This window comes from Neofelis nebulosa, chromosome 17, assembly GCF_028018385.1.
Source record: "Neofelis nebulosa isolate mNeoNeb1 chromosome 17, mNeoNeb1.pri, whole genome shotgun sequence".
Lineage (NCBI taxonomy): Eukaryota > Metazoa > Chordata > Mammalia > Carnivora > Felidae > Neofelis > Neofelis nebulosa.
In genome coordinates, this window is record NC_080798.1 from 58,281,195 (window position 1) to 58,307,399 (window position 26,205).

At 56.2% G+C, this 26,205-nt stretch overlaps 1 protein-coding gene across 7 annotated transcripts; it reads right to left on the reverse strand.

The window, feature by feature from the left end:
- Positions 1-787: 787 nt before the first annotated feature.
- ZDHHC7 (zinc finger DHHC-type palmitoyltransferase 7) lies at positions 788-26,138 on the reverse strand. Of its 7 annotated transcripts, XM_058708183.1 has the most exons (11): positions 25,922-26,138; positions 25,133-25,291; positions 22,092-22,111; positions 21,663-21,844; positions 11,967-12,052; positions 9,054-9,384; positions 4,749-4,873; positions 3,279-3,375; positions 2,788-2,869; positions 1,944-2,074; positions 788-1,274 (listed from the first exon to the last, which is right to left on the reverse strand). In XM_058708183.1, the coding sequence occupies exons 6-11, from the start codon at positions 9,366-9,368 to the stop codon at positions 1,098-1,100; spliced, it is 927 nt and encodes a 308-aa protein (XP_058564166.1). In that variant the 5' UTR covers positions 9,369-9,384; positions 11,967-12,052; positions 21,663-21,844; positions 22,092-22,111; positions 25,133-25,291; positions 25,922-26,138; the 3' UTR covers positions 788-1,097. The 7 variants fall into 7 exon arrangements, with proteins under 7 accessions (XP_058564166.1, XP_058564164.1, XP_058564169.1 ...); XM_058708181.1 differs by lacking the exons at positions 21,663-21,844; positions 22,092-22,111; XM_058708186.1 differs by lacking the exons at positions 21,663-21,844; positions 22,092-22,111; positions 25,133-25,291.
- Positions 26,139-26,205: the final 67 nt, after the last annotated feature.

Sequence of the window (26,205 nt, forward strand, 5' to 3'; positions counted from 1 at the left end):
AGCTGTTGCCGTCCTGAATACTCTGCGAGTGACTGAGGCTCGGGGGTCCCGGGGCTCTGCCTTGGGGTCCCCTCACGTCCTCCGTGCCGCCCGTGTCTCTCTGCGAGTGTCTGTGGCCATGCCCGCCCCCCTCCACCCCCGGCAGCGGCATCCGGCCGCCGCGAGACTTCTCACCGAAGTGCCGCTAGGACACTCCTGATGTGGCTGGAACAAAAAAAACATCAGTTCCGAGGCCCTCGCGCACTCGGGACCTGGAAAATAAAGCCAAAACCGGAGGGCAACGAAGGACCACATGGGAGTGATTGTTCTTTGGATCAAGACATTCTCCAAAATGCAATACATTCATAATTCATGACAAGCCCCAGGGGACAAGGGTCCCGAGGCAGCTCTCCCCTCATCCCTGAAACCTCGGATTCTGGAAAGCAGCTCGCCGGCCGCACGCAGCCGTTACCTGTTAGGTCGCCGCAACAACACCGCCCATCTTAAGCACGCGTGCGCGCGCACACACGCAGAGCTGCCGACAGGGTCGAAGCGGCCTCTTCGGGGCAGTGGGCGCGTGCCGAAGGCCACCTTCACCGTTCGGTGCACAGATCGTTTGCAAACTCAGTGCAAAGTGTCGGAGCTCATCGAGACCAAAGTGTTTTCTGTGTCAGGGCCCCTCCTCGATCAAGGGCGCGCACTAATGAATCCCAGGGCCGACAGGAACGCCCCGAAACCGTTAAGCTGGAGAATTCTCATTCACTGGATTGACTTTTTTTTTTTTCTCCTCATGACTGAAAAAAGCAGCTTAGGACACAGGATTTTAATAACCCATGTAATACCCCACACAACCTCTTAGAAAATGCAGTGTCCCGAACCAAACCCTAAGTGTGCAGAAAGGTCGTGACACTTCTTCACGCGGCCACGTACCTTCTGTTAGTTGTACAGGCGGAAACCGGCCCCCGTCGCTGACGTGGACAGTCTGCGATCTGTGACTACAAACAAAACTGCTCGCTGCAGGCATCTGGTCTGTCGGTTCCGTTCGCCCTACTGGTCACAGGTGAGCTGCCGCCGCCCTTCCAGACTCGACTGAATCCCTTCGCGTCCGCCGACGGGCCTCAGACGGAGAACTCTGGGCCTCCCTTCCTGGGTCTGGTCTGCGGCCGCCCCAACCGGAAGCCGACGAAGGGGTTCATCCAGAGGAGCGAGGGGGGCCCCCCGAAGACAGACCGCATCCCCTCCCATCTCAGCCTCCGCTCCCACGTCGGCTTCTCACTCTTCAGCCTCTCGATCTCCTGGAGGCAGAAAGGAGAGCAGGTGGGTGGCAGGCAGCACCGGCAAAGCCCCCGACACGCACGGGTCGGGCCCCAAGGTCACGGCAGAGGAACCGCCACAGTGTGGGATCCGGTTCCGTGGGACAGCCACGTGCTCAGGTGACGTGTGGCCTCGCGGTCAGCAGAGCAGACCCTCCTTGCCGGACCGGCCCCACGGCCTCCTGAGTGCATCCAGGCCGCAGCCATGGGCCACACCAACATGAGACACGGCCGGCCGGGGGCCACCCGCATATAGTGGTGGCAGGGCGGAGCGCGTCCTCTGGGCCAGGGCACCGGCCTTCTTTCCGTTTGTTACACACCTTTACCCAGTGTCTGCCCTAGACCCTCCAGGGCAGAGGCATGAAGGCCATCGGGTCCCTGCCCCCCACTCAGCTGGTCTAGGGGCTGGGTCTCCTAGAAACCGGGACTCGGCCTGGCTCTCTCTGCCTGGCTCTGTTGACTCTCGAATCAAACTGATCCCTGAACCTGCACAGCGCATCGACAGGGGAATGACCGACACAGGGAGCCCGCCGCAGCTTATCCAGACGGCCCTACCTCCCGAGTTAGTACACTCGCACCCGCTGTGGCCGCTGGCCTTTCCCACTCACTCAAGCCAAATGCCGGGCGAGCGCAATGGAGAAGGAAGCGTACCGTTTCGTCATTGCATATGGAGTGAATCTGGGTACCAAACATAACTGCGGTGAACGTGAAAAACAGAAGACCCTCAAGGCACAGGAGGATCAGCAGGATTACAGTCACGGGAGGCGAGAAGTCACTGCATTCTGTGAACGAGAGAGAGCAGGCCGTGAGAGGCCACCAGAGCACAGCAGCCCCCCAAAGCACGGGACGGCCCAGCGGCTGCGCACAGGAGCGTCCTCGCGGTGCCGGCCCCGAAGCCGGCGCGGACGGACGGAAGGGCTCATCCGTAAACGGGCACGTTCGCCGTTCACCACAGGGCGGGGGCGGCCACCCCTCCAGGCACAGATCTACTCCGCTGTCTTTAGGTCAGCTTCCCCGTCACCCAAGGTTCCTGCCAAGACTGCACGTGCACGCTCAACTGCGTACTGACCTTCAGCGAGAGCTAGGGGAGGGGACAGCCCCGCAGGCCCCCCGGGGGTGAGTCTGTCTGACCTGCTGGCCGGTCTGGGGCGCGGCAGTCAGCGCCCACCTGACTCGCTCCTGCTGCGCTGTGCTTTGGGGGTCCAGTGACGCGAGGACCACACGGAACAACCCCCAGCTGGCTGACCAGAAAGCAAACGCAAGGTTTGGTGGGAGGATGCGGACTTCCAGGCAGGCTCCCATTCTGCAGAGCGACTCAGCACCAACTACTTCTGGACTGAGGAAGGACGATTCTGTGCACGTGGCTTCGATCCACGAGCAAAACAGGGGTGTTAAAACCCGTATTCCTTCCTAAAGGAACTTGTCAATTCCTGTAGCTTTTCCCTTTCCGCCTGACGGCGGGCACTTGTGGGAAAGAAACCCACGCCGAGCTTACCGGTCCACTGCCCTCGGACACAGGAAATGAACTGGAGGCCACAGAGGATCAGAGCGTGGACTGAGGACAGAGCTATGTACATCTGGAACAAGACAGAAGCCGATTAGCACTCAGGGAGCGATGACATATTCTAAGAGCAAAGGCCACGTCGGCGTGTTGACCCTGTCTCGTTCGTCAGTCACAATTAAGGACGGGAAGAATCAGTCCCAGCGGTTGCCGGCTGCCCACCCGAGGTCACGATGGACGCGGGACGCGTTTCGGCCAGCTGTTAGCAACTGTGACTCACGGCATCGGAGCGAGGACAAAACTGTGTCCAATACCTAAACTAACATGTGCAGACACACCTGCCGGGGTGCGTCCTACCCACCGCGGCACAGTTTATCACGCGGGTCCCGGAGAACCTCGTCAGACGGGAGAATAAATTCGCTTGCTCCGGGCAAGGCTCTAGTTACAAAGTCAACACGAGTCGGCACGCGAGGACTTTTACTCACAGTGAAGAGCACAAAAAACCTCTGATTCTTTTCTCCCACACAATTGTTCACCCACGGGCAGTGATGATCCATCTTCCGAATACATCTTTTGCAAATACTGAAAAGGAGAAACCTGTCGGTGTTCCACGTGCTGAGAACACACAACCCAGGCCACGCATCCGACGCACAGAACTTGGTGCTGGGAAGAGGCCTCTGGGAAGGGGCTCCTGCTCTGGAGGAGGGGCTGTCGTATCGGCCACGGTGAACACGGGCTGCTCTGGGCAGGGGTGCTCTGGGGAGGGGGTGCTGTAGGGGGGCTCCTCTGGGATGGGGGGGCTGCCCGGGGCAGGGGTCTCTTCGGGGCGGGGGGCTGCTCTGGGGAGGGGGTGCTGTGGGGGGGCTGCTCTGGGGAGGGGGCTGCTCTGGGGAGGGGGTGCTATGGGGGCGCTGCTCTGGGGCAGGGGGGTCCTTGGGGCGGGGGTCTGCTCTAGGGAGGGAGTGCTGTGGGGGCGCTGCTCGGGGCAGGGGGCTGCTCTGGGGCAGGGGGCTCCTTGGGGTGGGGGTCTGCTCTGGGGAGGGAGTGCTATGGGGGCGCTGCTCGGGGCAGGGGGCTGCTCTGGGCAGGGGGTGCTATGGGGGCGCTGCTCTGGGGCAGGGGGGTCCTTGGGGCGGGGGTCTGCTCTAGGGAGGGAGTGCTGTGGGGGCGCTGCTTGGGGCAGGGGGTGCTGTGTGGGGGCTGCTCGGGGCAGGGGGCTGCTCTGGGGAGGGGGCTGTTCTGGGGATGGGGTACTGTGGGGGGCTGCTCTGGGGCAGGGGGCTCTTTGGGGCGGGTTCTGCTCTAGGGAGAGAGTGCTGTGGGGGCGCTGCTCGGGGCAGGGGGCTGCTCTGGGGAGGGGGCTGCTCTGGGGAGGCTGCTCTGGGGCAGGGGGCTCCTTGGGGTGGGGGTCTGCTCTGGGGAGGGAGTGCTATGGGGGCGCTGCTCGGGGCAGGGGGCTGCTCTGGGCAGGGGGTGCTGTGGGGGGGCTGCTCAGGGCAGGGGCCGTTCTGGGGAGGGGCGCTGTGGGGGGCTTCTCTGGGGAGGGGGCTGCTCTGGGGAGGGGGCTCCCCGGGGCAGGGGGCTGTTCTGGGGAGGGGGTGCTGTGGGGGTGCTGCTCTGGGGAGGGGGCTGCTTTGGGGAGGGGGTGCTATGGGGGCGCTGCTCTGGGGCAGGGGGGTCCTTGGGGTGGGGGTCTGCTCTAGGGAGGGAGTGCTGTGGGGGCGCTGCTCGGGGCAGGGGGCTGCTCTGGGGAGGGGGCTGCTCTGGGGAGGCTGCTCTGGGGCAGGGGGCTCCTTGGGGTGGGGGTCTGCTCTGGGGAGGGGGTGCTGTGGGGGCGCTGCTCGGGGCAGGGGGCTGATCTGGGCAGGGGGTGCTGTGGGGGGGCTGCTCGGGGCGGGGGGCTGCTCTGGGGAGGGGGTGTGGGGGGGCGCTGCCCGGGGCGGAGCCTTCGGTACCTGCAGTGATGGGCTCGCTCAGGCTTGATGCAGCAGCACTTGGGACACTTGTATATCACCTCCCCGGGCTTCAGCTGCAGACTCTCCACGTGCTCCTTAGTGGCATTTCCTTTGGGCACTGCCCCCTGTGGCGGGACAAGAACGTATTTTGGTTCCAGGGAAGGAAAGCTCAAAAACAGAAGCAGTGAGCGCACGCGCTGCGGTCTGAGATGCCGTCCGATGATGCGCGATGCCACTGCCGCCGCGTGAAGTGCGGCGATGAGACCGTCCCTCGGGCAGGACCGGAAGTCACTTCCCACGAAAAGTGGCATCTGCGTTCACACGAACTCGAAATAGCTTTTTATCCTTTCTGAACCGGTCAGTCACCTGAGTCTTCCCTGGCTTGACGCAGAATACGCCGGAGGCGAGGCTTACTCGTCAGGCCTTCCTGACTCAAGGGCGCTGCCTGTCCCGAAGGGTGACACCCTTCCCTGTCACCGCGCTCTCACGGGCAGGGCTGACGTGACCAGAGTGGCCCAGAGTCTTCCCATCAGCTGCAGCCAGGCAACCCTCACGGGACGCTATCAAGAAGGACCTTCTCTCCCATCCGCGAGGTTGCGTAACGCGCCCGGGTCTGCCGGCCTCGCCACGGGCGCTCACGTACACACACGTACACACACCTGCCAAGTGAGGCCCTGAGACGGGATTGGTGCCGGCCGTGGGGAGGGCCCCGCGGTGGGAGGGCAGTGGCAGGGGTGCCCCACGTGCTGGCCAAGGTGAAATATGGCAAGAGGCAGAGCGCCAGCGAGGCCCGAGCAGCGGTCACCGGGGGCTGCGCAGTGACCACACGTCCGCGGGACGGGACTCCAGGAGCCACGGCGGGGCGCACAAAGAAAGGGGACCCGCTGGCATGGAGGAGGCTCTTAACGGTGGCAAGGTGGGAACGAGGTCCCCTCTCCCACCGGTTAGCGCCAAGGAACCTGCACCTCGAGCAGAAAGGCACATTGGGAAGTGCAGGCCGGGGCCGCGGAGGGAGCGCAGATCCGAGGAGACGCGAGGCAGCAGTGAGCAGTGGCGGGGACACAGTGGCGGGGACGGCGAGGGACTCCTTGAGGCCCGGGCACAAGAGCTGAAGCTGCATGGGGCGAGGGCTGACCTAATACCCGTGCACCAGCAGGAGGAGCCCAGCCCTCCCTGCTCCTCAGTTTACCTCCCAACACACAAGCACTTGTCCCTTGGCCATCCTAGCACTGGGAAGCTGTTCGGGTCAGGAGCCTAGTGTTTCCTAACACTACAATTTTCTCCTTAAGAAAGATTTAAAAGTGAAAGGTTCAAAACATTTTGGCTTTGAAAATTTAAGTCAGGATGTTAATTTTAGGGGATTTACATACCACAATCTGGAGTCTTTAATCAGGTTTCCTCCACCCATCCAGTAGTCACAATACTATACTGATCTTACAAACCCCGCAACGTACACGCTCCCGGTGACAGTTCAGTGTCACGTGTTTCCATAGTAGGAGGCCAGGGACCCAATTTTAAAACTCCACACGCCTTCATTTTTATGAGACAGACATGTACCCTTCCCCAGTAAAAACTGTGACCCACTGCCGTACCGTTCTGAAAAGCAGACACCCCAACAACCGCCCCTCTTTTCCAAGAGATCCCTCAGGACTGTTTCCTGACAGAAGGACAGCCGCACGGCCCTCACGCGGGGCTTAACGGCTGGGGGGGCCCCCAGCTGGTGTTTAGGGCGTCTTTCTTCTGGTTCCTGGCCCAGAACCCTGGGCAGGCGACAACGCTCTCGGGGCCTCGGGAGGCCCTACACTGATTCTGCGTCCCTGTCCCTCTCCCGTATCTTTCCATCTCATCCCAACTCCCTGTCATGCGTTCTGGATCCCCAAGACCTAGCCAAGGGGCAGCTGAGAACGGGGCTTTCCCCTAGACCTACATACTCATTTATGGATCTCCCAGGGCGCAGGGAGCACGTGAAAACAGGCACAGGGGTGCAAGCTGGGAACTCCAGAGTGCAGTGGAAGCTTCAAGACAAAGGCCCGGGTGATGAAAATGTCCTAAAACTGACTATGGTGGGGGTTTCACAGCTCCAGATAAGACCCACTTAACTATGCACTTTAAAAACATAAGTTTTATGGTATATGGATTAAATTCGAATTAAAATGCTGACATCCAAGGCCCCTAACTCCTCCTTGACCTTGGAAGGCCCTCCCTCTGAACACTGCATCCAACGTTCTCTGTAGTGACCCCACCAGGAAAATGAATGTGTCCGTGCAGGACAGACGCAGCGTCCTGCCCACACCTTCTCTCTACCACCTCTCCTCGGCCTCCCCCAGCCTCCTTGGGGCTTGCTCCAAGGGTTGAGACCTTTTCTGTAGGAGGAGGGGGGCCGGGATAGGAGCTGGACCGCAGGGCTCAGGAGCAGGGTTTCACTCCCAGAGGGAGGCTGCGCTACACAGACGGCAACGAAAGAGCCCTTGCAAAGTCTCTGACGGACATCAGATTGGGCTGTGGTCAGAGACTGTGAGGTGAGGCTACAAAGCCGCTGGGAGACCACGCATCTGAGTTTGTCCCACAGTGCCGCTCCCGGCTGCCCACCCGGCCGGGTCTATAAATGCTGTCCTCTGCCCAGGACCCCCACTAGGCAAGGGACCGAGTGAACAGAGCAGGGAAAAGCCCCGGGATCTGAGCTCAGACAGCAAAAGTCACATCAGTGTCCACGTAAACCACCCTCTGCGGACTGATCAGTATCGCTTCAGCCTCAAACTCCTAATCTCATTTATAAAAAAAATCTGTACAAGACATTAACTTCTCAGTCTTTTCTTTAGAGAGAGCCACCAACAGACACGAGCCCTGAAGACTGTAATTCACAAATCAGGAGCCCCCGCCCCCGAGGTTTAAAACCACTGTTTTAATGCTGTCGAAAGAACCTGTTTTCAAATGAAGCTCCACAGGGACCACAAGCACCCGGCCGTGCACGCCGCCGATGGCCGGAACGTCTCCGCTGAGCCTGCGGGCCCTCCTGCCCTACACAGCGGCCCTCCGCGTCCCCTCCGGGCTCTGCGGCAAGCCTGGATCCAGGGTCTGCAGGGGACTCCTGGCTGAGCTGTAAGGGCCTCAGCCGCTCTGCTGACCTAGAGGAGGTCTCACACCTCAGAGAAAGAACCTCAACCCCAACGCAGAGGTTCTGAATCCAGCGGCCTTCGGGACATCGGGGACCGATGGCAGTTCACGGCGTCAGGTCTTTATTCTGAGGGAAATCGCTCCCACACGGAGCCCAATACACCACCTTGGTTTTGTCGACACCGCACAATATACACCCGGGCCGGGCTCCCTCCCTGACCCCTGAGCCCGAGCCGAGGACACCTGGCTTGCGCAGTCACTTCCTCCCGGGTCAACGACCCACACCTGGTGGAACCAGTGCAGTCACTAAGGAGCTCTCCCTCCCTGCCGCACAGACAAGCAGGACCTTGACCCTCTCCAGGCTAGAAAGAGATGCTAGCCTCGGCTTCTGTGTGTAATTACAGAACAATTAGCAAACTGTGAAGCTAGAAAGAACTTAGAGATCATATCTAACCTCAGTTTAGCCCACTGAAGTTCAAGTAGTTGCTTCTGGTCAAAAGACAACGGAAAAGATCGGTTAAGTGGTGAAATCTAGAACAAGATCTCCCAGCTGTCAGTCTGATCTGCAGAGAAACAAAGCACTTAAACCAGGAGGGACTTGACAAATCACTCAGGGACACCTTTGCATTTGCACAAACAGCCCGGTGGGATGGATTTTCATTTCTGCACGGAGACCCCACTTTGAGCAATGTTTATGCTCCAGTTCAGACATGAAACAAGCAGGGTGCCCGTTGGGTGCGGCTGGGGAAGCACGTGACTCCTGATCTCGGGGTCACGAGTTTGAGTTGCGCGGTGGGTGTGGAACCCGCTTTACGTAAAGAAACAGGGGCGCCTGGGTGGCTCGGTCGGTTCAGCGTCCGACTCGACTTTAGCTCAGCTCATGACCTCGTAGTTCACGCGTTTGAGCCCTGCGTTGGGCTTCGCGCTGACAGTGTGGAACCTGCTAGGGATTCTCTCCCCCCTCTGCTTCCTTTCTCCCCTTGTCTTTGCTCGCACGCTCTCTCTCTCTCTCAAAATAAAGGAAAAAACTTAAAAAAAAAAAAAAAAAACAAAACCAACACAAAAATGCTACACGTCTGTACCAGGAGTTAATAAAAACCCGAGGCCAGAGGAACAGCACCTTCGCCACAGGGTCTGTGGTGCCCCACGACCAGACACGAGAGGGGATGAAGGGTGACCGTGGGTACTCACGGGGTCTGTGAGCATGGTTCTCAGGTGGGACGACAGGGCCAGCACCGCTAGGCAGTTAAAAAGGACTCCATTGACCACAGAGTACCAGAAGTCTTTGGAAGGCAGCAGCATGACGAAAGTCACCACAAAGTCCGCATAGACGACCAGGAGCCACGTCATGACGGCACAGATCATGCCGCAGCCGTCGCGGATGAACCAGACCCTGTCGGCCACGTCAGCCTCAGAGGAAGAGGACGACGAAGAGTCGTAATTGTCGTTTTCGGCCAGGAGAGGATGATGTTCGACATCCCGGAGCCGGTGTCCTGATGACGGCATGGTGTCCCCGGGCACCCTAGGAGACGGGACAGAGCTGATGAGGCTCGGGGGGGGGGGGGGGGGGGGGGAGGCACGTGCACACTGGTAAACCGGACGGGTTAGTCTGCTCCGGACCACCTCGCGAGACAGTCCACACACAGCAGAAGAGAACATTAACAACGGAACAAGACCTGAACTTTAAAATCTTTCATCTCGGGGACTGGTTTACAGCCTATGACACAGTACACCCCACGGCACGAGTGACCCCGAGGCGCACACAGCCACCGACGGCCAGCCACAGCCACGGACGAACAGAGATAAGGGAAAGAAGAGGTCGGATGCAGCCTCCCAGCCGCGGTGGAGACCAAGCGAGTCGTGCCACAGCCGCCACCCTCGCCAGCAGGCCCGGGCCGTGTCTGTGCGGAGGCCCTGGGCCCCCGTCCTCTCGGGACCCCCGCGTGCGGTGCGCTTCTGTGTCCCCTCCGTCGCCCTGAGCTCTGTGCTGTTTCTGGAGGGCGCTCCTCTCTGCTTTCACGTCTTAACACTCTCGTTCTCTCGTGAATCCATTCGCTGAGCCGTTCTCGGACGCCTCTCCCGTGCCTCCCACGCTGCCCGCTACAGGACAGCGCGCGGGGTGTGAAGGGACTCCGGAAAAACCCGGACTCTTCTCGGCCGGCTCTGGCTGCCGCGCTAATGCGCGCCCCGCCCCGACAGCGACCCGAGTGGCTGAGCGCTCGTGATCATGGTGGGGAAGGGGGGCTGGGGGTTCGCTTGGCCTTGGTGTTCACGCACGGGAAGGAGAAACACCCACGGCCTTCCATCAGGGGCCCCGAGGACGCTCAGCGTGGGAGCAGGAGCGAGGGCACCGCCGGGCCCCCACGGGCCTACAGGTGGGCACGGCTCTTCCTCGGAAGCAACTGCGGCACAGTGATGACAAGGACGAGCCGACAAGAGGCAGCTCAGTGCACGGGCACGAGACCAGACCCAGTTTCCCTCAGGCCGTAAAATAACCTCACTCGCAGGTCGGACACACATCGCTTGAAGGTGTTTTCTGAGCGACACACGAGAAACTAAAGACCAAGAGAGCGTGGACAGGTCACAGCCAGCCTTCCGGCCCGTCGGCGTGCCTTCCCGGGGGTCCTCTCAGTGCAGAGGAGCTCCCCGCGCCCCTGTCCCCCCAGCAAGCCGTCCTGACAGGCACCGTTCCCCAGAGGGGCACGCTGGGAGGAGGGCTTTGGCGCACCAGACGTGACCACCGGAGGACGGTGCACACCCCTGGCGCAGCCCAGTTTTGGGCAGTGACTGGAAGCTTCTCCCGTCCCTGGAACTCTCCGGGCCCGCCCACCGGTGCTGCCTGCGGCGTGCAGACCCCCTTCTGCCTTAAGGGAGCTCCTGTGCATCTCCCCTCCCTGGCGGGCTCTCATGAAGGGTCCGGCCTGCTCCCCGTGTGCCCATCTGCCACGTGCAGGCTGTTGGGCCCCCGGCAAGGGCGTGTTTGTCATTCGGCAGAGGCAACACCAAGAGACAGTCCCTTCCTCAGATCTAAGCAGTTTCATAGCGATTTCCACGAAAGACTCTTAGTGCGTCGTCACTATACATCGAGGCCTTAAGCCGGAGAATCCCTGCGACCAGCATCCGTTTTGCTCCACGGCCACTCCTCGAGCAGGACGCTCCCCGAGATGAGCGGGTGCTTGCTTGCTGGACAGCAAGACAAGAAGCTACAGGCCAGCCTTGCGCCAGAGCGCGTCTGGGCAGTCGGAGAGCAGGGCCCGGCGGGTCGTCCGGAGGCACGGCGCACGCTGGGCCCGTCCCGCTCGGCCCTCCCGGCAAGGCACCGGTGACAGGCGTGCTCCTGCAGGAGAAGCCGCAGATGCACGGACACCGTGGGAGGGCGCCGACGTGCCACATTTGTCAAATCCAGCCGAAGGCCACGGGAAAAGAACCTGACCGCCAAAGTCACTTTGTGTCCAGGAAAACAAGCACTGAACACGGCAGGGCGCGGCCGGCTAGACCGGGTTCTCGGTCACCGGCTGCGCGAGCCGGCGTTCTGCCGAGTCACTGTGTTTACACCGCAGGAAGGGAGGGGAGGAAGTGAAGAAGCCATGCAGACGCTGGAAACGGGGCAGCAGACGTGACACCGCCTGCAGCCGCCGGGGCGAGGGCGCGGCCCCCTCCCCCCTCAGGGCCACCTCTGAGGGAACCCCGGAGGCAGCGCGATCGAGCGACGGGCGAGCTGGGGGCGCACGTCATCATTTGACTTTAGCGGCAGATTTAACGGGATGCCGTCCACGCTGCCGCACCTGAGCTGTTTATGCTCACGTTAGGGACAGCGGTTTCCCAGAACGCGGCAGGTGGCACGGCGGGTCGCCGCGACGTGTGGGGACTGCCATCCGGGCGACGCTTCCCGTTGATTCTCGCCCGGCGCTCACCTCGTCTGCCACACCGATCGCTCACGGGTTCGCGTCACGGAGCCCCCTCCAGAGGCGGCGAGCGAGCCGAAGCCCACAGGTCAAAGACTGACCGTCTATACCGCACAAACCGCCCCGTCAACGAACGCAGTCAGCGTCTGCGTCAGAAAGGGGGCAGTGGCCACGCGGCCAAACAGGGCCCCTCGCTCACCTCACAAACGAGCTCGAAGCATTACTTGAACACTTTGCGCCTTTTCTTCAGGATCTGAAGGTGCATAGTGTCCTACGTGACGGGATCTGAAAGACAACAAGATCTGATGAGAAAGGTTACTTCTCTTACGACCGAAGTACACGGCATTTCTTAGGCCGTGATTAATTCGGGGAGCTGTATAACCGACATCACACTTGTCACGTAAAGTTCTGCTATCCGGAACCACCCCTGACGAAGTCATCACTCCTCTGCATTTCCATTACTAGTAAACTCTGAAGTGATTCACTTTACGCCTGCCCCAGCATTAAATGCGAGTCTAGAAGCCCGAACCTCTTGAGAAAGATCCCCAGGGAGAATCCAGGCCACATCCGACCAGCCTGCGTTTCGAAAGCCCACAACGGTTTTAGCGGCCACAGCAGGAGAATTACAGAGAAAACCGGAGAGAGCCAGACCACGAGGGGAGAGGTGCTGGACAAGGGATGCCGGGCCCGCGGGGAGGGAGGGAAACAGGGAACCGAGTGAGGACCGCCTACTGGAGGAAAAGACCGCCCCCCCTTGGCGTCTCCCTCTGGCTCCCGGTCACCCGCGGGTGGCAACCAGAATTGGCCTCTGGAGAAGCACTCGTGCGTGGCCCTGAGAAAAAGGGCCTGAAGATAACAAGGTGGGCGGGACCCCCGACATAAATAGTCTTTATTCCCAGCACGAATCTTTTCATTCGTTTTTTTTTTTTTCGAGCTGTCCATTTATTTCCAGTCTTTCTGAAATATGACTGGCACGCATCACTGTGTGCGTTCAAGGAGGACAGCATAATTCTTTGGCTTACACGTGGCTCAGATGTTTTGAAAAAAGCCCACAACGGGGCTCGTGAAAGGCTAGAGCCCCAGAAAGAAACAGAGAACAGGCAAAAGGCAGAGAGAGAACTTAAGAAGAAATAAGAAATCGTATCTGTGAAACAAAAGAGGAACATTCTGAGAACTTCCTGGTTACTGACAATAAAAATGGTGACAGAATTTTAAAAACAGGACCGGACAGGAGAGTGAGGAACTCTCCCAAAAGGAGAGCTAAGTGACAAAGAGAAAGAACTCAGGAGAGAGCATAAAATACAGTCGGCTGGCCCACCGTCCCAGCGCCTGTCCGTTCTTTCTCCCGTGTCCTTCTGATAGATTATTCTGCTCAAGCAAACCCTCCGTCGGTGCTGTCTTCCGAAACCAAAACCCCTGACTAGGACAGCGGGAGGTTGGCGTGCAAGTCGGGGAGGAGGAGGGGCTGGGGGTCAGGAGGCGGGAGGCGCCTCTCCCGGGGCCCCCCAGTCTCTGCCACCAGACAGACGCTCCAGAGCAGAGCGAGGCTGCTCACTGTCCTGCCTCAAGACTCCTCAGAAGCCACTTCTCCCTCAGCACCTACCCGACGGCCCCCCTGCCTGTCCTCCCACCTCCACCCCGGCCACTGTCCCCTAGCACCTTTCCAGCCCTGAGCCCCTTCTGAGGAACAAATGTGGCCGTGACTCCAAAGCTGCTGAAACTAATTGCGGGGGGGGGGGGGGGGGGGGAGACTTTTAAAATACGGTATTTATATACAGTAACTTTGTTCACACAGCTATGCGCTAACCAACAACTATTAATATGCAATGATATCTTGAACTGTTTTCAGATAAGCTCACGTAACAATGTTTTAAAATTTTTTTTTTCAACGTTTTTTATTTATTTTTGGGACAGAGAGAGACAGAGCATGAACGGGGGAGGGGCAGAGAGAGAGGGAGACACAGAATCGGAAACAGGCTCCAGGCTCCGAGCCGTCAGCCCAGAGCCCGACGCGGGGCTCGAACTCACGGACCGCGAGATCGTGACCTGGCTGAAGTCGGACGCTTAACCGACTGCGCCCCCCAGGCGCCCCCCAACAATGTTTTAAAGTAAAGCTGGCTTTGCAAAATACAAGACTGCTCAGGCGTCCCGTTTAGAGCAGCATCTCTACAATGAGACCAAATCCCCAATTACTTGTATATATTTTAAAAAGGAGCCAACGCAGCAGCCCCTTCGAAAAGAAAAGCGGCCTGGCACTTTCTCCCAGTTCAACACCCACCCTATGACTCAACGATTCCACTTCGAGATATTTACCCAAGAACGCTGAATGTGAACGCAAACATGGACAGCACCGTTCACGCAGCTTTATTCATAATCTTCCGGACTAGAAACTATCCAAATAGCCAGCACCAGGAGGCGAATAGACAAACTATGGCACGTTCTTGCGACGGCACACTTCTCAGCAACAAGGAGGGAAAAAAACTAGTGACACCTGCAACAACGTGGCTAAATCCCAAAAACCTTCCGCCATCCACAGCAACTGTTTCCTCAACACGTCTCTGGAGGCAAGGGAAACGAAAGCAAAAACGAACCATCGGGACCTCATCAACATAAAAAGCTTCTGCACAGCGAAGGAAACGATCAGCAAAACTAAAAGGCAACCGACGGAATGGGAGAAGATATTTGCAAACGACGTGTCAGATAAAGGGTTAGTGTGCAAAGTCTATAACGAGCTCATCAAACTCCACACCCAAAAAACAAACAATCCAGTGAAGAAATGGGCCGAAGACATGAATAGACACTTCTCCAAAGCAGACATCCAGATGGCCAACCGACACATGAAAAAATGCTCCACGTCACTCCTCATCAGGGGAAGACAAATCAAAACCCACCGAGATACCACCTCACACCTGTCAGAATGGTTCACGTGAACAACTCAGGCAACGACAGATGCTGGCGAGGATGCGGAGAAAGAGGATCTCTTTTGCATCGTTGGCGGGAATGCAAGCCTGATGCAGCCTCTCTGGAAAACAGCTTGGAGGTTCCTCAAAAAACTAAAACTAGAACTCCCCTGCGACCCGGCAACTGCTGGGTATTTATCCAAACAAATTAAACTAGGTATCTACCCAAAGGATCCAGGTGTGCTGTTCCGAAGGACCACATGCACCCCCATGTTTACAGCCGCACTGTCGACAGCAGCCACAGTATGGGAAGAGCCCGAATGACCCTCCATGGACGAATGGACAAAGAAGACGTGGTATATATACACAATGGAGTATTACTCGGCGATCAAAAAGAATGAAATCTTGCCATTTGCAACTACGTGGCTGGAACTGGAGGGGATTATGCGAAGTGAAATTTCGTCAGAGAAAGACAAATTATCCTATGACTTCACGCATATGAGGACTTTAGGATACAAAACTGATGAACAGAAGGGAAGAGAAGCAAAACTAATATAAAAATAGGGAGAGGGACAAGACATAAGAGACTCTTAAATATAGAGAACAGAGGGCTGCTGGAGGCGTGGTGGGAGGGGGATGGGCTAAATGGGGAAGGGGCTTAAGGAATCTACTCCTGAAATCGTTGCTCTCTCTATGCTAACCAATTTGGATGTACATTAAAAAATAAATACATTAATTAAAAAAAAAAATGTTCTGCCATCTACATGGCCCTTGAAACCAGGCAACATGAATTTATTTTGAAAGAATTCAAAGTGGGTTTGAACACAAGGGGAATGACTGAGAAGAGCCAAAGGTACCTTCTCAGCTGTTGGAAATGCCCCGGATCCTGAGAGGGACATAGCATCTGTCAAGACAAAAGTCGGGGCACCTGGGTGGCTCAGTCGGTTGAGCGTCCGACTTCGGCTCAGGTCACGATCTCGCGGTTCGTGAGTTCGAGCCCCGCGTCGGGCTCTGTGCTGACAGCTCAGAGCCTGGATGGAGCCTGCTTTGGATTCTGTGTCTCCCTCTCTCTCTGCTCCTCCCCCACTCACGTTCAGTCTCTCAAAAATAAACATTAAAAAAAAAAAAATTAAAAAAAAACAGCCAACAATCAACAGTGCGCTTAAAATTGTACATTTCATCATACATTCATTCCGCTTCACTAAAAGAATGACCAGGAGGAAAATAACCAGTGCGAGTTCATGTGCCGGGTGGGAAAGGCCAAGTGAAGCCAAGCTCCAGCCAGATGTTTCCTCCAGAAGCTGCGCTCAGGAGCCAAGACGTCTCTGACAAGACGTCCCTTCAGACAAAGTTCTTGGCCTCTTCCCTTGCTTTTTACCTTGGCTATAAACAGAAACTGTGTTCTCAAATACAAACTGAAAACAAATGAACGAAAGACATCAGTATTCCTTGGTGATGAGCTACTACAAAAAAGAATCAAGAGGGGCGCCTGCTGGCTCGGCGAGTGGAGCGTGTGACTCTCGATCTCGGAGTTTTGAGTGTGAGCCCCATGCTAGGTGTTGAGAGTACTTAAAAAAATAAAATCTAAAGAAAAAAAAATCATGATATAATTACTTTCTCTATTGCAATAAAAAGAAGGTCTACCCTAGAGTCTGGTATTCATGTTTATATTACAATGCTGTTTAAACTCATTATGGCTTTAGTATTCATACACCCACTGATGACCTATAAAAAGCAGGAATAAGCAACTCTCTGCTTCAGGCACAGAAGCAGCATATGAAGCAAACACAAGCCATGAAAGATCTACTTAATTCAAACGTGGCAGGGGGCGGGGGGGGGGAGGGGGGGCGGTTCCAACACCATCCCCTCTACACCAGGCCCCCGATGCACCAGCACAGACAGGAGCTTTAGCCCACAGGAGTTCACAGACCAGCAGAGGTGGCAATCGGGCTGGTAAATAATATGCTAAGTGTTACCCCCAAATTAGGAGCCAAGTGTGACGAGTGAGAGGGAGGACGGGGGCTAATTCTGTCTGGGGGAGCCAGAAAAAGCATAAAGAAAGAAAGGGGATCGCGTGGTGGGCCGTGACAACAGGCAGGGCCCAGACAGGAGAGAACAGTGTGAGAAGACCCGGGTGGGAGAGGCACACGGCGTGCTACGGGGCCTCAGGCCTGGGGAGAAGGAGGGCGGGGAGAGGCAGAGGGGACGGGCAGACCGGGGCCACTTCCAAGGTGCTCAGAACGGCCCGTGGAGGAGTCTGGAAGCCTGGACTCATTCCGCTGGAATGGGAGGCACCAGTACTTTGTAAACAGATGCTTTAAAATGTAATTGGCGGGGCGCCTGGGTGGCTCAGTCGGTTAGGCGGCCGACTTCGGCTCAGGTCATGATCTCGCGGTCCGTGACTTCAAGCCCCACGTCAGGCTCTGTGCTGACAGCTCAGAGCCTGGAGCCTGTTACAGATTCTGTGTCTCCCTCTCTCTGACCCTCCCCCGTTCGTGCTCTGTCTCTGTCTCAAAAATAAATAAATGTTAAAAAAAAAAAAAAAATTGGGGCGCCTGGGTGGCGCAGTCGGTTAAGCGTCCGACTTCAGCCAGGTCACGATCTCGCGGTCTGTGAGTTCGAGCCCCGCGTCAGGCTCTGGGCTGATGGCTCGGAGCCTGGAGCCTGTTTCCAATTCTGTGTGTCTCCCTCTCTCTCTGCCCCTTCCCCGTTCATGCTCTGTCTCTCTCTGTCCCAAAAATAAATAAAAAACGTTAAAAAAAAAAAAAATTTTAAAAAAAATTAAAAAATAAAATAAAATGTAATTGGCAACAAGGTGAGACCTGGGTGGAAGGAGGCTGCTGCGGCCGAGAGCAGAGAAGGCGCAGGCCGGGGCCAAGAGGGGGCAGGGCCCGTGCGCCCCTATCTCACAGCCAGGCCCAGGAAGAAAGAGCATAGCAGGGACCGACAGCATGGGGCACCATACAAGGACGCGACAGGGACTCGGAAACACTGCTGCCCCGGCCGCTTCTTCCGCAACGCAGGAGCTGCAGACTCAGGGAGAGAGCCCGAGACTGGGACTCACAGACTTACAGGCACCTGTGGAACACACTGGAGGACAATCCTCCGCCCTCCCCCTGCCCCGACCTACAGACCCCAGCACAGAGGGGACGAGCAAAGGGGGAACGGACGTGACCACCCGAGGGGCCACAGAAGTGTGGGGCTAGAGCCCTGGAAGGGGTCCAAAGGGCCAGCAAGGGCGCCAGAAGGGCCGGGGAAGAGCAGGCAGGCCAGAGCAGTCAGCCCCACCGAAGCGGACACTGGAGGAGCCCCTCAGGGATCTCGCCCTGGCAGGTTCAGTCCAGGGCCACGAGCCGGGAGAGTGGGTGGTGAGAAAATTAGAGAAGCGCTTTCCAGAAGTGCCGGTAAGTCCAGGATCTGCGCGGCTGGAAGGAAAAGCAGAGGGGATTCTGTTTCTCAGTTTCCGCTCTCGCGCACCATCTCATACGCTACGGTAATCCTAAACAGGAACAGCGGACCCTCGAATAACACGGGGTTGGGGACGCCATCCCCACAGACAGTCAAAAACCTGTGGGTAACTTCGGAGTCCCCCGAGATCGAACTCCTAACAGCCCACCGTTGATCTGAAGCCTCACGATGACGGTAACAGCCAACGAACACAATTTTTGTACGTATTCTTATGACGAAGCACGAGAAAAAGTGTTAAAGTCATAAGAGAAAACACATTTATGGTATTATATACCGTATCAAAAAAATTCACATGTAAGTAGCCTGCGCGGTCAAACCCGGGCTGTGCAGGGTCCCCGTTTGCACACGGGCCGCCTTGGACCCGCAGGGGCTCCACGCAGGTGTCACCAAAGTGCATCTTGGTTTGACAATGCCACGCTTTTAAAAGCCTACCACGGCCCCCGAAGTGATTTAATGGAAACAGAATGAAATATTTATGTTCAGCTGAGCCAATTAAGATATCAAACCAAGAAAACATAAGCTAAGAGGCCTCGCCATGCTTACTCCTGTTTCTTTTTTCTTTCTAATTCTGTACTTCGCTGAACTTTTCTTGCCACTACAAAAGTAATTTAGGCTCGCTGCACCTTTGTGTTTTGAAAGGATGAGGGTCCAAGTTTGCAGACTCGGGGGGACGATCCCCCTTCCTGAGAAGGAGGAAGCAACGGTGGGGCAGGGGGTCTATGGAAAACCATGGAGATGGGCTGAAGCTAGAGCCGTTCACACCCCACAGCACTGTTTTCTGAGCAAAGAGTAACCAGTGGGCTGTGGGTGTTACAAGTGCAGGAAGCCACTGAGATCGGGGAACGGTTGCTGCAGGGAGAGCAGCCGAGCGAGTGGTGGGCCCACGAGGTGCCGCAGACCCCCACTTTCTAACAACGTGATGGGACTGCTTTGCTCTGCCGTCCAAGAGCCCAGCTCAGCACCCAAAGGCTTACGCGGGGCTGGAGAGTAGCCACGATGACCGATGATTCGATGGAAAACCAGGTGTCAAACAGGTGTCAAAGGCAAGGCCTGAGCTGAAATGACCCGTCGTGGGGGGCGCCTGGGTGGCGCAGTCGGTTAAGCGTCCGACTTCGGCCAGGTCATGATCTCGCGGTCCGTGAGTTCGAGCCCCGCGTCAGGCTCTGGGCTGATGGCTCGGAGCCTGGAGCCTGTTTCCGATTCTGTGTCTCCCTCTCTCTCTGCCCCTCCCCCGTTCATGCTCTGTCTCTCTCTGTCCCAAAAATAAATAAAAAACGTTGAAAAAAAAAAAAATTTAAATGAAATGACCCGTCGTGGAATGCAGGAGGAAGGGGAGAAGCCTGACAAGCCAGTTGGCAGAAAATTCTAAGGAGCTGGAGGTCCTGGTGAGACTAAGAACCGGGTTTGGAGGAAGTGACAAGGTGGCCAGGTCGGACGGAGGCTGGATCAACAGGGCAGTTCCAAGAGCTCGGCAGAGGGGCCCTTCGGGATAAAAATAAGTTCCAGCACGTGGCTGTGCAAACAGGCTGCGACCTGAAAGGACGTGAAGGGGAAAGGTCTAGTACGTCTGTCCCAGGGCATCAACCTTCATCCTGGATGCTAAGTGAGCCAGGGTGGAGCGGAGGACTGTAGGCCGTAGAGTCGTAGCTGGACTTGCTGAAAGAAGGAAAGAATGGAGTGGCCACATAACGTGCTGTAGTGTATTTATGGCAATTACATTCTCGAACGTTCCTTCCATCATTTTGCAATCATGAAAGATTTAGTTTGTGCTTTCAAACCCTACCAATAATGTATGCCGTACAAAACCACGATCTTCTCAAATTAGTGAATCCAAAGAACAGAATATTAACATTTAAGGGGGAAAAAACCCAACAGAATATTAAGCCAAGTCAAGCCAAGTCTCAATAATATGCTGGCACATTATCCACACTGTGACAAGTAAACTTATTTAAGGTTTCTAGGAAGGTCTTCGACACTAAAATACACAACCGCTCTAGAACAGGCCTTGGATGCTGCCGGTCATAGATGGCAAATGGAGAAATGCACCCACCAGGAGCCAATCTCATGGGTGCACGGGGACGGTGCTGGGTTTTCCTTCTTTCCCACGGGCCATGCTTCAGTCTCTTACTGGGTCCTCCTCTTTGTAGGTGCCTCGGTGGCGGTGCTCAGGCTCAGCCCTGGGTTTTCCCTTTATCTCCGCTCTCTCTAAAGGACCTTCTGGGCTCTCAGGCCCACGAACGCTGCTGCTAATGATACACGCATCTGGGAAGCTCCGAAACGAACCGTACATCACCGAGTAGATCCTCCCCAACAACCCCCTCCGTCCACCAAACCCTTACGGACCTTCGCAGCTCCGTAGGGCGTACCTCCTCCAGCTAGTTGTCAAGGTCAAAACATAGGCGTCACTCTTCACTGAACTCTTCCCCCACCTGCCCCCCCAACCTCTTCACATCGAACCCTCCAGCAAGTCCTGTGGGCGCCATCTCCAAAACCAGCCCAAATCTGCCCTCTTCCACCTCCTGCCCAGCCAAACCACGGCCACGAGCCCTCCCCCAGGCAGTCCGCAGGGCGCCTCCCCAGCACTCCCGGTCGGTCTCCACCGTCACTGCCTCCCTCACCCCATGGCCCACCCCGAACAAGGTTTCACAGATACAAATCAGATCATACTCCTCCCTTACTTAAAACCACCCAACGAGGGCCTCTGCCGTTAGAGTAACATCCAAAGGCCTCCCTGTGGCCTAAAGCTCTACCTGACCTGGAGCCTGCTGACCTCCCCACCTCGCGGCTGCAACATGCCCTGCAATGTCCCGGCACACCCCCAGGACGCTGCGCACTCTGCACCTGTCTGTGCAGTGAGCTGAGGGGCAAGGAGCGTGCCCGAGAAGATTCAGGGACACGGAGGGGAGGCGGTGGGATCTGGCCGGGGTGGGGGAGGCGGGGGCGCGGTCAGGAGTCTGGGAGCCTTGCGAAAAGCAGTCGGGGAGACGTGCGGAAGGGTTGAGGGGAGAGAGGGAGAAGGGGAGGAGGAGAGAATCCCACACTTCTGGGGGAATCTCCATTTCCAGGGTGTCATCCTGAGCACGGGCTGGATGAGGTGGCCTCAAGGACGCGCTCACCGATATCCCAGAGGTTTCACGGTTATCCCTGCGCGAGAGCCACAGCCTGTCTCTGAAAGCTTTTTCTAAAGATCCCAAAAAGGTAAACGAACCCTCAGGAATTCTAAATCCAGAGATACAAAGAACACCAGAGTTCCAAACCTCTCTTAGGTGTCCTGTCCCAGGGAACGGCTGGACCTGAATCAGGCTGGCGAATCCCAGGCTCTTTCCACGTCTTCCTAAATAGGGTTTCCTTGTTTAACATGACGTGAACTCTTGCAACATCAGACTCGCCCAAATCCAAAACACTGGGAACATCTGACGTGCTAACGTAGCTAGCTCTCGTTTGCGAATTAACGACAATGTAAGAGATCAGAAAGGCCAATCACTACGCACCCCCCGTGCACCCCGGAACTTTACACACATCATTACCTCGAAGCCGGCCGCTAGCCTAAGAGCAAGGCCCTAATATGAGCTCACTTCAGGCACGAACAGATGCAGCCTTACAGCTATAGTAACCTGCCCGAGCTCACAGCCAGTGAAGGGTGGACGTGGGGCCGTTCTGACTCCAAAGCCCATGCTCTTCCGTTAAAATACACCGCCTCCCGGGGCGCCTGGGTGGCGCAGTCGGTTAAGCGTCCGACTTCAGCCAGGTCACGATCTCGCGGTCCGTGAGTTTGAGCCCCGCGTCGGGCTCTGGGCCGATGGCTCGGAGCCTGGAGCCTGTTTCCGATTCTGTGTCTCCCTCTCTCTCTGCCCCTCCCCCGTTCATGCTCTGTCTCTCTCTGTCCCAAAAATAAATAAAAAACGTTGAAAAAAAAAAAAATTAAAAAAAAAAAAAAACACCGCCTCCCAGGGCACTTGGTGTTAGAAAATGCATTCTGTAACGAATAGAGTGAATTAGGGAATATGGAACTCTAAGAATTCAGAACATTTCAACACAGAACTGATACTGTAAGAGCCTGTCTCGAGAGACACAGGCGGCCTCTCTACCCTGCCTGCCCCCTGCTTACTGGGTGCTGTAAACAAACAGCACCCTTTCCAAAGCACCAGCTAAACACAGAGCCCTCCTCTCCTCCCACGTACCGGGAGCACTCCTCAGGCAACCGGTATTTATTAAGTCCCTTTCGCCCTCTAGACACACAACCCCTCCACCCCTCCCCACAGGCTCGAGGACACCTCCTGCTTAGGGCTCGGCCCCTTCTCTTCTCTCCTTTCCCACCACCAAGTTTAGGCACCTCGCCTCCGGCATGTGCCTGTGCAGAATCCTAATCTGCACGGTCGGTCGCGAGGTCCAACCACCCTCCATGCAGCTGCAGGAGTCATCACCAAAAATCACCCGGTGCGTCAGAGTCAGTCTGGTCCAAAACCTTTCGGCCTTGCCCATGGCATTCAAGGCCCCACTGAATCTGGCTCCCCGTCCTTTTCAGGCGCGGTGCTCACACTCTCTTCCACACGGTGCCCCTCTGTGCTTCTGTTCCTGCTGTCTCCTCCAACTTGAGGAATCTCATCCTCTGCTCAGCCAAATTACCCATTAATCAAGCACTTACCAAGCCCCCGCTATATACAGGGGATTGTAGGATGACGTAATTGTTTTCCAAACTGTAAGATGCCGTGCCAACGTGAGGCATTATCTTGGGCCCATTAGGATCTGGATTTTATTAGACAGTAGGATTCTAACAAGGTTTTCCAAGAACGGAACAAAACTCAGTGGTAAGCAGAGCTAAGATTAGCAAGACAAAGACATGTTTGTAGACAGAGGCAAAGCAGTCAGTGAAGGAGAAAAAAAATCAAAGAGGCAAAAGTAAGAGGAAATGACTGAATGCCGGTCCCGAAACAGGCTGACCAAAGAACAGACACACAGTTAATGGGAAGAGGGATTCTCTCTTCCTCAGAGGTAAAGGAAAGAAAAAGACTGATGGACATTGGGAGATATTTTAGCTAGGAAAAAAAAAATCAAGGTTGAGCGAATTCTCCCAGTGGCCTCTGTCTCCTCCATGCTCCAGAAGGTAGCCACTCATCAGTGGTAAAGCAAAAGAGTGTATTTTTAAGTAGAAAGGGACCATGAAAGAAGGAAGGGTCCTGTGTAATAAAAAGTTTAACCTTGCCCAAAAGGAGGTCTGGCCTTTGTCCTCGGCTGACAGTCTGATTTCGGGTGGGAGCTGGCCACGCCATTGAGACCAACAAGGTGGCTCCGAGGGGGGCTCTGGGGCACACAGTATCAGCATGGCAACTGATGAATCACCCAATTATGCTTATGGAAGGGAACCCCAAAGAGGACTCGAAACACCATGGCTCCTCTGAGTTTCCCTGGCTGGGAGTGCCCCGCGCGTGCGAGCCGTCCCATCAATGCGAGGAATGGGACACATTCTGGATCCGAGAGAGAAGACCCGAGCTTCACCCTGGCTCCCTCCTCAGACTCTGAGCCAGAAGCCTCTTCCCTTGGCTGATTTTAATCTTTATCTTTTACCTGTAAAAAAGCCTCGACTGTGCCCTAACAGCTTTCCGCAAGTTCCGTGAGTCCTTCTCAATAACAATCAAAACTGAAGGTGGTTTTGAGAACCCCAAAACTTGCAGCTGGTGTCAGAAGCGAGGGTGGTCTGACAGGACTGTTCCCTCTAAACTCTGGAAGTGACCCACTCTCACAGTCGACCTAACCACGTCTCAGATGCCGCAGCTGAATGGTCATGCGGCCAGTTGTGAATACTGACCCTGGACACTGGCTTTGGGGACACAAGGGAGTACAATGAGTGTTCACATTTTATGCTCTGCTCTAGTGTTTGACTTTTTATACAAAATAAGCTGTATTATTTAAGTTAACTTACTATTTTTTTTGAGAGCGATAGAGAGTGGGGGAGGGGCAGAAACAGAGGGAGGCTCGAGCTCACGAACGATGACATCGTGACCTGAGCTGAAACCAAGAGTCGGACGCTTCACCGACTGAACCACCCAGACACCCCGAGCTGTATTATTTTTATAATTAAAAACACTATATTTAAGAAACATAATCCCTAGGAGCCACTTCTGGAAAATTATCCGGTAGATGATCTGTAGCCTTGTCCCGCCTGCAGTGGAGCCGGGAAGCTCTCAGATCATCAGGAAAACGACTTCTCAGTTCATTCCAAACATTAGGTTCCAATGCAAACTTATTTCTAGTCCCATTGCCTCAAGTTACGGAAAACGATACTATCGGTAAGAGTCTCGAGCCTGCAGGTAACACTTTCAGTAAGAAAGCAGAAACGTATCCATACTTTTGTCTGAATCCAGACTGCTCTTAATGAAGTTCCTTTTCGTTCCGTTCCTGCTAACACTTGTCCTTTTCTAGAAGGGGATTTCTGCTTTTATAATGTATGGATTAGCACGGCTGCAACGATCCAATTTGCTCACTGGAACCTGAGGCGGGCTCTGAGCCACTGGTAGCAGGAATATTTCTGTACGCGTCTTACGCCCTTTGCTTTGAGCTGAGACATCCGTGCGAAGAGTTCCTTCCGATGGCTGTCGAACGAATTCTTTCCGAAGCTACCTTTCGCGTCATCCTGTCCTCGAAAGTCAAGGTGAACCCACCCGTCTAACTCCCAGAAATACACGACGCCCAAGTAACCTCAATAACCCGAACCCTTCTACCTCGAACACCTCCCAGGGTGTTCAAGGAATGCAATTCCACACTTCTGTTCCACCCCATTTGTTCAAATACCCCAAGAGCTTTTCCCTTTAGTCGAGTTCTGACTTCCTAACCAGCAAGCTTAACAAGGTGACCTCTTGAAAGGTGACTGTAGGTGAGTTCAGGTTGTACAACAAAGAGATGAAACTCCTCCTCTGTGAGGGGAAGAGTGTAGGGAGAACTGTATATTGATCCAGGTTTCTAGACCACCTGAGACGGTAAGCGTGAAACAGATACATACATGAGCAGCACGGACAGACACTAAGCAGACTCAATGCACAACTGATCACGAAAGGAAACATAATGAGTCGGTTACTGGTAAGCTAGCAAAGTGTGTCGGTCCAACAGCAGAGAGACTTAGTTCCAGCAGCAATGACGCCTCGGGACGGATGAACCTTGGCTGCAAGAAAAGACGCAGACGTTGTCCTGAAGGCTGACCTGATCGCCCCAGATGCCCAGTCCGGCAACCACCCCCCCCGCCAAAGATCGTTGATTGGGGGAAGGGAAGATCATCAGGAAGATGGGCGAAGAATGGGAGAATGATTCAAACTTTTCAGAAAGAAGGGGAGAACAGGAGCATTCGAGAAGCCACGGGCGAAGTTCAAGAAAGCCCTTTGTAATGCCTGGCTATAAAGCACTCTTTACAGGTTACGGAAAGGTTTTATAGCCACTCTCTCTTTTGGCTCTAACAACAACCCCGTTATTAGTTTATGAGAGGGGGAAACCGCGGCTCGGGAGAGCTAAGTGTCACGCCCAAGGTCAGGCGAAAACCTGGGGCTGCGATTCGGGCCGTATCCCGAGAGATCAAGAGTGACAGGAGACACCTGGAAGGGAAGGCAAGCGCAGGCACAGAGGTGGCACAGAGGTGCCCCCGAGGAGCTCGGGAAGGTCGCAGAAGCGCGGCGTCCGGAGGAGAGGGCGCAGGGGGGGCCGAAGGAAGGGCGGGCCGGGGACCGGGAGTGGCCGGGAGGCCGGGGTGTGAGCAGCCCGCCCGGCCCCGGCCCGGCCCGGCCCGGCCCGCCGCACTCACCCGAGGCCCGGGCGGGGTCGCCCGGCGCTGCGGCTCCTCCCGGCCTGCGGCGGCGGCGGCGGCGACTGCAGCGGCCGAGGCAGGGACGCATCATGCGGCCGCGCTCATGGCCGGGCCGGAGCGGGCCCCGCGGCTCGGCTCGGGCACGTCCCGCCGGCCCGGTCTGAGGGAGGCAGCCGCCGAGCAGACACGAGAGCGCAGAGCCCTGCCTGGGGAGCCGGGCGGCGCGACCCCCGGAAGTGAACCCCGCGGGGGTCAGCGGCGCCGCGCTTGCGCAGTTCCGG